This window comes from Neltuma alba, unplaced genomic scaffold (genome assembly GCF_004799145.2).
Source record: "Neltuma alba isolate B1F8T4 unplaced genomic scaffold, ASM479914v2 tig00011968_pilon, whole genome shotgun sequence".
Classification (NCBI taxonomy): domain Eukaryota; kingdom Viridiplantae; phylum Streptophyta; class Magnoliopsida; order Fabales; family Fabaceae; genus Neltuma; species Neltuma alba.
In genome coordinates this window covers 39,872-52,407 of record NW_021636543.1, presented here as the reverse complement: position 1 = coordinate 52,407, position 12,536 = coordinate 39,872, and the positions used below count along the sequence as shown (strand labels likewise).

The 12,536-nt window shown below is 34.5% G+C and overlaps 1 protein-coding gene and 1 non-coding gene across 2 annotated transcripts; both read left to right on the top strand.

Moving 5' to 3' along the window:
- The first annotated feature begins 3,647 nt into the window (after nucleotides 1-3,647).
- TRNAY-GUA (transfer RNA tyrosine (anticodon GUA)) lies at nucleotides 3,648-3,733 on the top strand. Its single transcript is given in 2 exon segments — nucleotides 3,648-3,684; nucleotides 3,698-3,733. It is a non-coding gene; the product is annotated as a tRNA-Tyr (tRNA).
- Nucleotides 3,734-6,281: 2,548 nt separating this feature from the next.
- On the top strand, nucleotides 6,282-7,169 carry LOC114720155 (uncharacterized). The gene is made up of 3 exons (XM_028905776.1): nucleotides 6,282-6,359; nucleotides 6,455-6,873; nucleotides 6,975-7,169. The coding sequence occupies exons 1-3, from the start codon at nucleotides 6,282-6,284 to the stop codon at nucleotides 7,039-7,041; spliced, it is 564 nt and encodes a 187-aa protein (XP_028761609.1). The 3' UTR covers nucleotides 7,042-7,169.
- The last annotated feature ends 5,367 nt before the right edge of the window (nucleotides 7,170-12,536 follow it).

The following is a 12,536-nucleotide window of genomic DNA, read 5'->3' as shown; positions in this document are numbered from 1 at the left end:
TTTAAACCAGCAAAGCACCAACACTCACCTCCTTCAGTCCTTCTGACATTCCTGCAAAAATAAGAGTAGGCGCCTCCTATAAAAGTATATAGTTGTGTGAACAATTCCGGGTCATGAGGGAGTCATAGAAAAGCCTTGAAGCTCAAGCTTTATTCCATTTTCATCGCTGCTCAAGTCTCTAGATCTCTGCACCTACCGTTTCCCCCATTATTTTAGTCGCCTTCATCCTCCGTCCCTCTCTCTCAATATCCCAAATTTACCACCATGTGGACCATTTTTCTTGGGCAGGTGGGTGGGGGGACCAATCCTCTTCGGCTTCCCCACCACCACCTTAGTTCTCCGCTGTAAGGGTCGGCCCTCCCGTCAATTTGATGCTCAATTGTTTTTAATTTTTAAAATGCCATTACTCAGATTATTTTTCAAGTTGATACCTTTAATTATTTTTTTTTCTCATCCAGAATCATTTGTTCCAGCGACTAAAAAATTGCTCTGCTCCGACACTGCGAAAGCGCGCTTCTCCCGTGATCAAAATAGCAGCTCCAAGAATCGCAGAAGATCATAAATCATCGAAGATGACAGTCATAATTGAGGGGCGAAAAAACAGAGACTGTGATACTAACTGTAAAGGTCACTGCGGCGCCGCACTTTGCCTGTTAAGCGCATGATTAGATTTATGAAGTCGCCTCCCACATTTGCTTAACCGTAATGCAACTGTGATTTTGTAATGATTAGCCAATTATCTTCCTTATAAATTGACTTTTCTAATGAGCGGCTCAGTCCCAAAAAAATTGTTAAGAGTATATGTTAAATGGAGCACAGCATCTTTCAGTTCCTGATTTTGTTGTCAACATTTTAATAAATAATTTATTAGCTTAATTATAAAAATAAAAGGGAAAATTCCAAAAAAGGTCCTTGAAATATGGGAAATGCCAGATTGGGTCCTTAAATTTCGAAAATGACAGAATGGGTCATTGACCCAATCTGTTATTTGTGAAATTCAGGCGAATTGACAATTTTGCCCTCATTTATTCATTCACTACAATGATTCAAGGAATCATTATAAGAGTTTAGGTGTTACCTAGATTCGTGTAGCGAATAACTACTCACTTTTTCATAGTCAGGTGTCTTGTTATTAACTACAACTAATTCTGTAATCACTAGAACAATGTAAGCATTACCTAGATTTGTGTAGAGAATAACTATTTATTTTTTCATAGTCAGGTATCTTATTATTGTCAGGTACCTTATTATTAACTACAACGAATCTTGTAATCACTAAAATAGTGTAAGCGTTACCTAGATTTGTTTAGAGAATAACTACTCACTTTTGCTCAGGGGCAAAAATGTCAATTCGCCTGAATTTCACAAATGACAGATTGGGTCAATGACCCATTCTGTTATTTTTGAAATTTAAGAACCCAATCTGGGATTTGGTAAATTTCAAAGGCTTTTTTTGGGATTTTTTCAAAATAAAATTCATAGGCAGCGACGCGTGCCTCTAGTCAAGTGTTTAAAATACTTAAGGATATCGAGCTTGGACATTTTTTTTTAAGCGTGCTTGGATATTTTTAGTAGTGTCTTTTACTATTTTTTTGTTGTCTCGGCGTTCTTCTATTTTTAATTTCTTTTTTTTTTTAAGTTAAAGGGCAGGCTTACACATGCCGTGAAATTCTAAGACATTTACTTTTAAAGATTTCGTTTCTTCACACTTTCATCTCCGATTGAACGGGCAAGTGATGCAGTGCCACGTATCCATCAAGGCATTTTTCTTGAAAAAAAAAATTGACTGAAATATTTCTAATCTACAATCTCACTTATAATTATAAGATCTCATTTGTAATCTATAAATAAAGTACTCCTCCGGTCCTTATTATAAGACCCCATTTGACTTTTTATTTGGTCCTAATTATAAGACCCTAATCCATTTTGTCTATTATATTTATGCATTTTTTTCCAAGATAATCCTTCTAATAATGATAGTTTTAGCCAATATACTAATTAGCAAGGATATTTTAGGAATGACAACACTTATTTATTATAAATAACCAACTTAACTTACTTCCTTAATCTCCTCAAATAAGTCAATTGGGTCTTATAATTAGGATCGGAGGAGTATTATATTTAAAATCAGAAGTAATATTATTATTTAACAGTATGTCCTGTCATATTTTGGAATTCGTAAAAGAAAATATTCACAAGGTAATTTTGGAGTCGGGATTCAATGTATGCAACAATTCATGGATGCATGTGAAGGGGTACGCAATAAATGTGACATTCACGCTCCTTCCATGGCGAGGCGGGTAAATCATGACCCGGCTACGCGTTTAACACAGTCAAATTACTCTCACTTTCCGTTATCAAGGGGAAACAAGCAGGGGCAGCCAGTGTTCTAGCCAGACAGGCCTGATCGATTAGCGCGCACACGGCACAACGCATCCCTGCCATAATGAGTTAGACCAGCATAATTTTAAAGCGAAACAAAGAGAATTTTGTCCACTGCGGCATTTTTCTCGTATGTTTCCAGCGCAAGGGTTGTTTGTCCTCGTACACAGAGTCTTTCTAACCAAAACTTAAAAATAAAAAAATAAAAAATAACAGCGCACATTTTATAAAAAATTATACTGTTTGTATTAATATTGATTTATTGACGTGAATTGGTTGATTGATCTCATTTTCTTATAAATGAACATGCTCACGAGACAAATGAACGGATCATTCTTAAGTCGTAGAATATCATCTCATAGCATGATAAGACTCTATGAATCAAAAGAAAACTCAGATTAAACCTACAGAGAAAAACAAAAACAAAATTGTAAATTATGGGGTGGGCCAAAAAATTAAGGAGATACTATTTTCGATCCTATTTATAAGTTTTAAATCTAAAAAGAGAAATGATTCGTTTTATAAATTTTAAGTTTGATTTGTCTTAACATTTAGTGTATTTTTTCTATATTATCCTTAATTATTTTTTTGTCTTAATATGAGTTAGGCAAATGAGTTTTAAAAAATAATAAAATGGAAGACATAACAAATTAGTATATTTACCACAGAATTCAACCTTTGAATCAATTCCCATACTTTAGAAAGAAGTGTATACTACATGTACTAATTATAAGTTTCAAATAACGAGCTATTAGTTAAAAGTAATAAGTAGGTTAGAAATATAATTTATTTTCAAATATGTCATTGTAATAAATGAGATGAATGATGAAAGAGAATGTATTAGAAAAGATGACAGGAGAGAGCATGACAAAAGAGAGAGAATAAATGGTTAAGGACAAAATAAAAAAAATGTATTAAATGTCAAGACAACATTAAATTGAAGTTTATAAAATGGATCACAGCTCTTCCTGAATTTGAAGCTTATAAATAAGATCAGAGAGAATATAATTTAATGTTGCATATGAGTATTTTAAAAAAATCAAATCATATTTATTATAACAAACGAATTCATCTAATTGTTTTAATAAAGGGGTTGAGTTTTTTTTTTGTTGACCTTGGAGTTATCTGAGATTAAAAGAATGGAAGTAGTAATTAATCTGTATCCTCAAATCACAAACCCCGCATCTGTAAAGAGATAATATTGTGGAGGAATAAAAGAACAAACAAATAGATATAAAATAACGAAGCGACGCCACAAACACCATCCGACCTTAGCTCAGTTGGCAGAGCGGAGGACTGTAGTGGTTTCTCAGACATCCTTAGGTCGCTGGTTCGAATCCGGCAGGTCGGAAGTTTTGTTTTTTCATTCTTGGTATAAGGTCTGACTAGACGAACGACGGATTTATACAAACCTCATGATGCCCAAATTCCTACCAAAAAAAAAAAAAAAAAGCAAGACAAGCCTGTTACGAGTAAAGCAGGCTCAGGCAAAGGCATACAATAAGCCCAAGCATGTGTCATTTAATTATTTAAATTATTATTAAATAAACCCAGAAGAATAAGGCCAGTAAAGGCAACAACTAACAAAACAATCGCATAAGCAAAAATACAAAATAACTCTTGTTATTTCGGATAATAATACTCCTCCAGTCCTTAATATAGGATTCAATTATTGAGTTGGTTTTAGTCCTAAATATAAGACCCATTTATCATATTTATCAATTTTCTCTAAATTACCTCTATGAATACTCTCTCAACCATAATCAAGTAGAAGAGAGATGGGTATTAAGAAAGATGATTATGTTATTTTAGAAAAAACGTGTCACATTTATTATAATTAACTAACTACCTAACTTTGTTAATCTAACTAAATTAGTTAAATGAGTCTTATATTAAAGATCGGAAGAGTATTACGTTTATCCAGGCAAACTAAACAGGCAGCACCCAAGTAAAGGCTTCCCCCTGTGTCAAGTACGCAGGCCTTATGAGTTGCTTTTGGTTCGAGAGAAATGAATATTTTTTCAAAAAATTGTTGGGAGAATCTTAAAAAAACTTAAAATTACTAAATTGGTTTGTTAACAATACTTTAACAATACTTACAAATAACAACATATTTTGGTGAAAAATTTTTATCTAGAATTTAATAATTTCAAGCTTTTTTTTAGAATTATCCTAAATTGTTGATCGTTTAATATTTTATCAAATTCAATGAGAATATGTCAATTAACACGCAACAAAGCAATAATAAAATGGGGCAAAATAACTTAAAAAAAGCAGTAAAGTGCGTGAAGTGGATAATTTTTTTTTTTTAACCTTCAAGTGGATAAATTGAGTTGAACCACCTTCAATCCTTAATATAAAAGTTAGTTTGACTTTTAATTTGATTTTAAATATAAAACCCCAATTCACTTTGTCTTTCTTATTTATCTATTTTTAAAATAGTTATTGAAATAATTGCACATGTTAAAGATTCAATTAAATGATAGTTTTAACTAATACATATGATTAGCAAGAATATTTTAGGGATTTAAGTAACTTAACAGACTTTCTTAATCTATTTTTATTTTAATCTTAAATATAAAATCCCAATTTACTTTGTTTCTCATATTTATCATTTTTTTAAAATAGTCCTATATAATAATAGTAATTCTAGCCAATACACTTGGATAGCAAGGATATTTGGATAGATAACACTTATTTATTACAAATAACTAATTTAATTAAATTTTTTAATCTATTTAAATAATTAACTAACCGTAAGAATTAGATGGTACGTAATAATATTGAAAACATGGCTCTTTAATGTTGGCAAAAAAAAGCACTCTTTAATGTTATGCGCTATTTTTCTGATCCTTAATATAAGACCTATTTAACTAATTTGAAAAGAAGTTAAGTAAATTAGTTAATTATAAGAAATATGGCATGTTTTTTCTAAAATACCTTAATCATTTTTTCAAATATCCTTTCTCCCTTATTTATTTGATTATCGTTAAGAGAGTATTCATAAGAGTAATTTAAAAAAATTGATAAATATTAAAAATAAATTTATATTTAAAATTAAAATTAGTTTAATAATTATGTCTTGTATTAAATAAAGTAGCCGCTGGTTTGCTAGTTGTGGCGCCCGCAGGTTTTAGACCCGCAGGGTCCCGGACACCAACGCAGCCGGCGCTAAAGGGTAATGCCCAATAAAAACGGACAAACTGCTCCTCTATTTTTTTTTTTTGGCCAACGACAAACTGTCCTCGTTTAAGGCATATATACTGCTATACACTTTTTTGCAAAGAGTACATATTTTTTTCCTAAACGTCTTGCCCAGATAAATAATGAGATAAAAAGAACGCGGGAAAAATGTTTCTTCGTCCTGCTGGCCGAGTCGTGCGGTATTCTTTATGTAAAAGTCGAGTTGCCGAACCTAATTTCTATGGGCTGCCAAATCTTCGTTAAATCATCTACAAACAGTATACTTTATCAAATGACATTTCACAATTAATAACTTTTAATTAAGAACTTGTTTGAACCCCTTTGTAATACTACCTCCGGTCCTTAATATAAGACCCCATTTATTTTTAGTTTGATCCTAATTATAAGACTCCAATTCATTTTGTCTCTTATATTTATGTATTTTTTTCCAAGATAGTCCTTCTAATAATAATAATTCTAACCAATACACTTAATTAGCAACGATATTTTAGGAATGACAACATTTATTTATTACAAATAACTTACTTAACTTACTTTATTAATCTCTTCAAATTAGTCAACTAACTCTTATAATTAGAACAGGAGGTAATAAGTGTTCGTGAATACTTTTATGAAAATCAAGATAATTTTTTTTCATATAGTATTTTATCATAATTAAATCAGATTGGTCAGTTGTTTTTTTTTATATATAAAACATGCCAGCTGGATTAATAATGCTCTGGTCATCTGGTGACTCGTTTAGTGGAGATTCCAGGATAGCGTTGACGCAATCAGTAAGTGAAATAATAATAATAATAATGTTAAACCAATCCGATCCGTCTGAATCTTAGGTCTAAGGATAAAGACAAACGCTGATTGGGGGCCGAAGTGGACAACCCACCGACCCATCAGCGTTTTTGAGAGCCAGCACTCTCCCTTCAACCCTTTCCTTCTTATCCCAGAGAATTTCTCACCAACATATCTCCTCCTGCTGAGGCACCACCCATTGGATTTCACTGTTATGAAATTGTTTTCGGAATTCAGATCTTGTTACCGTCCCCAGAACACTCCGGCATCGACGGCGCCGCCCTCCGACACCGACGGCCACCGCGATCCGGATCCTGCTTCCCAGCGGGGCAGACTTCAGCGTTCGCATTGGCGGCCTTCACTTTCCGTGATCATGGAGGATTCTGTGGATCAGCATCGCCACACCAGCGTTGATAAAAATAACAAGTCTCAGAAGAAATTGTTGGCTAAACCCAGATCATCGCTCAACACTAGCTGTTCCTTTCACACCGACACCCGCACGTAAGTGCATCAGTCGCTCGATCTATTCCCCCTTTCACAATAGATTTGATTATTTGATCTTGCAAATGTTTTACTGTTTGTTTCGTTGGGATAATTTTCAGGAGGAATTGTATTATGCCGCCGGTGATGGTGATCTCTCCTTTCTCGGCTACACCGTACATGTTTTGAGCTTCGCCTCTCAGTCCTGTATATATTCGTGGTCATTTAATTAGCTTCATCCGCTGTACAAGATCGTTCCTCATCTTGAGAGCGCAAAAGAAAGCCTCTCTATTGCGGATCTTTCTTTGTTATTTTTTCCCAGTAACAGTTGGATTACATTTCCACTTTCTTTTCTTCCGTTTCACTCTGTGCTTTTTTATTGGTGAACTCAAGTCATGTGGGCCCACACTCTTTCTCGATGGATGGGGAAATCATGCCACCCGGAATTAGATATTTCTTGGGAGTCATGCTGAAGGGAGGTCGTTAATTGTAACTATAAACTATAAATATAATAAAATATCATTAAGATAAACATTTCTCTTGAAAGATTTGAAGTTATATAAAATTATATAAGAAACTGAGGAAATAATGGATTTAGTGGACTAAATACTGAAACAGAGAATTGTGCCACTAGCCCTTTTCCCTCTGCTTTAAGTAACTCCGAGCATTGTGTCGCCACTTGGGAGGAATCAAAACGTGACAAAGATTTACAAAACGGTACTCTTGGCTGCTATGAAAATTGAAGGTATTTGTATTCTCTTGGCTACAATCTATATGTCAAACACCCCCTGAGAGTTAGAACGAAACTGGCTTCATGGGCGGCACATCCACCGAGAGGACCATCCAAGTTAGATTCCTGTTGCCCGATTCATCACTGACTCTGAGCAAAAGGTTGTGGTCTAGGGGCCGAATCATCCCACTGTAACGGTCTCACCGGGCCTCGTGTCTTGTTACTTCACTTACATGTCTATATATGCACTGATGCACAGTGATATTGAATTCCATGAGCGAATAGCACGATGGAATGATCAAATTCCATATCACTAAACCAACAAACTGATATTGGGACGGATCAAAAACAGATACAGGCGAAGTATTTGGTGACAAATGATGAAATTCAAAATAAACATAGGTAACGTGAATGGAGCCGCAGAGAAACGCCAGAGACATAATAGCTCTTAACTTGCCTCCACCTTCATTCTGACCTCACCAATTTCTCTGCATTTTGCACCTCTTTCGTCTTTGAAAACCAGAGAATGACAGCCTCTAGAAGGCAAGAGGGGTGTCAAGCCAAAATGAAAAATGAGAAGGCACACTTGTAAGGCACCAGTAAAGCCACTGCAGTTGCAGGAATTAGAGAGTAAAATATTACAGCGTTACCGGTTAAAGTGGGAGTGAGCACGACGCTCATGATTTAACACGAAAATGATGGAGTTAGCAGCAGGGAAAAGATCGAAACAAAATGTGAAAATAAAATGAATGACAAAAGTAACTTCTGGACAAATATCCTATTCTTCATTCTAGCCAGATGGATCACAAAGAGGACAGAAACAAACCCCCAACTCGTTGAAAACCAAAGCCCAAATCAAGAGTCTCTACACTCCAACAAGCCCACGCACTCTCTCCAACAAGAAGCATTTGTTATTGACAAACCCAAGGGATCATCCAAGCTAGATGGAATTGCAGAAGGAGGAGGAACTGCAACGGATCGTGTGGTTCTATGGTCTACCCTTGATGATTGAGCAGCACCGTCACTGGACATCGGTAAAATAAAACTTGTTGCCTTGAGGGGTCTATTCGCATGGAAGAACTGTGGAAGCCATGTGATCAGCCTCGTTCCTGTGTGGTATACCTCGTTATTTACGGCTCCAAGCTTCTAGAGAAAAATAAAGAGAAGGTGGAAGCCCGTGTTTGGAATTTGGATGAACTTCTGCAAAGTAGGGGTGTTCAAGGCCGGCTCGTCCCAGTCTTATTGGCACGGGACAGATCCGTCCCAAAATTTTCAGGACGGGATAAAAAAGGGACCGGGACAGGACGGGACACGGGACGGGGTCGTCCCGTCCCGGTTCCTTTTTTTAATTTTTTTAAATTTTTTATCCTATTTATATAATATCATTTTTTTCATATTTTTTTTAAGATTTGAGACTATTGTATGGAACTATAGATATATTTATTTAGAGTTTTTATATTTGTTAATGATTTGAGATTATTGATGATTAGAATTTTTAGCAAATTTTTATTGTGTTAAAAACTTTTGTTTAGAGTTTTTAATGACTATTATATGTAATATTTTGAGCTTTTGTTTAAGAGTGCCCAAACAAATAAAATAGAAAAAAAAGATGTTTTTATAAGATTTAAGCTCAAAAAAATATAATTAAAAAAATCAGATTTTTTTAAAAAAATTTTTTAAAAAATTAAAAATTAAAAAAAATATTTTCGGGACGGGCCGAGACACGAGACAGAAAATCTGTCCCGTTACTGTTCATCGGGATGGAACCAGGACGGGCCTATCCCGATCACAATCCGTCCCGTGAGCAACCCTACTGCAGAGAGGTTCTTTAGACTTTAGAGCATAGTTCCTCTCCTTTTTACCAGCCACCCGGCCGGGAAAAAGCAATGCTTTTTGCTTCTCACCTGGACTTATTTGTTTGCATTTGCAAAATTGACTTTTATTTCAGTTAAGTTTTATGAATTGAAACTAGATAGAAGTCAATTAACAGTTTATAATTCAAATTGAACTATAAACTAGATGGTATATTAAGAATTAGATCTAGTATAATTTGCTTTAGAAACTCTTTTGCAAAAGCCATCTTAAACATATATTTTAGTCCAAACTAGGTTTTTCGGATTTCAAAAGTCAGTTATAAAAGTACAAAAACTATAGTAATATAGTATTTTCTTATAGATTCGGTTAGCTTTGTGCACAGACGGAGTAAATATAATATGACAGCTAACTAAAAAAAATACTAAAATATAATATAAAATGTGTCTTGGGTGTAAATCATATTCAGCTTGCATGTCATCTGATTTGCAACTAATACTTTCGTATGTGTGACAGTTTAAAATGATAATCCTCCCTGATCACTAATATAGATTCTAATTCTTAAGTTGATTTTAATTTAAATATAAGACCTGTTTTTATATTTATTAATTTTTTTTCTAAATTACTCATATGTATATTCTCTTGACTACAATCAAGTGGGAGAATGGGAGGATATTAAGGAAGATAATTATGGTGTTTTAGGAAAAATATGTTATATTTCTTATAATTAACTAACTTACATAATTTCATTAATAGAATTAGTTAAATGGGTCTTATATTAATAACCAGAAGAATATTTGTAGCTCACTTTTTAACTTTTTTTTTTTAACTAATCGACATCGACAGTCTTAGATAAAACATAATAATTAGTATCAAAGTTGTGTGGAATGATGGGTGGAGTGGTTTGTGGTGAGGAAGAATCAGGTAGCGAGAAAGAAGAAGTAGTAGGGTGATAAGAAAAGTCATCGTCAAGAAAGGATGACATGGTCTGTATGGAAGTATCAATAGGTGCACTTGAAACATTTGTAAAAAGAAACACAAGTTCATGAAAAACAACATTTCTAGATAAAAAGATCTGATTTGTATGTAGATTTAATAAAATATAAGCTTTGGAACCAAAAGGAATGTCTAAAAAAACACATTTTTTTAGCTCTAGCAGAAAACTTGGACTGATTATGAGACAAAGTGAAAGCAAAACATAGATAATCAAAAACTTTCAGATCAGAATAAGATGGAAAAATAGAATGCATTTGTTAAAAAAGAGTAAGATTATTTATGACTGGAGATGGTAATCTATTAATGATGAAAGTAGCATCCATTATGGCAAAAGATCAATATGAAACGGGAATGTTAGATTAAAATAAAAGTACACGAGCAACATTGAGAATGTGCTGATGCTTTCTTTTGACCAAACCGTTTTGTTGAGGTGTTTCAACACAAGAGATTTGGTGGACAATACCTTTTAAATCATAAAAAGCTTTCATAACAAACTCGGGACCATCGTCAAATTTCAAAGTTTTAACAGCTGTGGAATATTGAAACTAAAAAATTCGTAAGTTGGGTTCTTGTGTCAGACTTAGAGTCTAATAGAAAAATCCGAGTGTAGTGTGAAAAATCATCTACTATGGTAAGAAAGTAATGATAACCTTGAACAGAGGGGATAGAAAAAGGACCCCATATGTCACAGTGAATAAAATAAAAAATTTTATTAGATGAATTGTGCTTACAGGAAAGGATAAACATTTCTGCTTAGCAAAATGGCAAGCATCACAAGGAGGAGCATAAGAGATACAAGGAATTTTAGGATAATGGTTATTTAAAGCGGAAAGAGTTGTACTAGAAACATGTTCTAAACGTAAATGCCACAAAGTAGAAATAGAATTGGAAGCATTGATAGAAACTGTGTGAACTTGAGGATTAGGTGAAGAAACCATATTTGCATGAAGAATATAAAGCCCTTCAAAGAGTTTAGTTGAACCAATCATCTCCAGGGGATTGAGTGAGCGAATCTAACAAGAATCAAAGAAGAAAGTGAGAAAACAATTAAGAGACAATGTCAGACGAGAAATAGAGACAGTATTGAAGGAAAAATTAGAAAGAAAAAGGACACCGTGAGAATTAAAGAGGGAGATATCACAATTGTGCCAAAAATAGTTAAAACAGCTTGAGTCCCTGTAGGTAAGCTAACAGAGACAGGAGAAATGGAATGATATGAAGAAAATAGATCAAGATTGCTATAAACATGGTTAGTGGCACCCGAGTCAATGATCCAAGTAATAGAATATGGAGAAAAAGAATTGGATATACCTGTAATGGATTTGGTGGAAGCATTAAAATAATTGACTGAAGCAGAAGTTTGTGGAGGTGCTAGGATAGTAAGGAGATATTAATATTGATCAGATGTGAGATGCGGAAGGATGGAAGCCGTAGAAGGTGAGGAAGTAGGGAGAGATGTAGCAGTACGAGTTTCTTGAGCATTACTAGAACCTTGCGTAGAGAAGTTATTCACTGTAGCAGAGGGCCGAATTTTGAACCCTTAGGGAAAACTGTGTTTCTTATAGTAAGTGGCCTCAGTATGACGAGGCCGACCATAATAACCACATTGTTTAGTGACCATAGAAGTAGGCTTTGAGCCAACTGGAGCAGGACAAGGCGACTGGGATGGTCCTTTGGCAACCAAAATATTGGAATGAAGAGGAAGAGTGAGTTCCCGTTCTTGCTGGAGCACAAGAGAAAAAACTCGGTTGATTGTTGGCAAAGGATCAATAAGCATGATTTGAGACTTGATAGAAGCACATGGATCATTAAGACTTTTTAGAAATCTGATTATGTGATGTTGTTCATGATGAGTGTGTGCTGGGCTTGCAGAATTGCAAGTGCATGGCTTAAGAGGTCAAATGCTATCCAATACATCTTCCAAGGTCTTCAGACGAGTGTAATACTCGCTAACACTGAGACTAGCTTGCCTCAAACTATATATTTTCTCTTGTAGTTCAGCAATTCAAAATAGATCGGATTGAGAGTAACGCGATCAAAGATCGCTCCAGATATCAGAGGCCTTCTTGAACCAGATAATGCTTTTTGCAATTGTTGGAGAAGTAGACTTGGGCAGCCACCCTTGGATGAGGTTATTGCAACATTC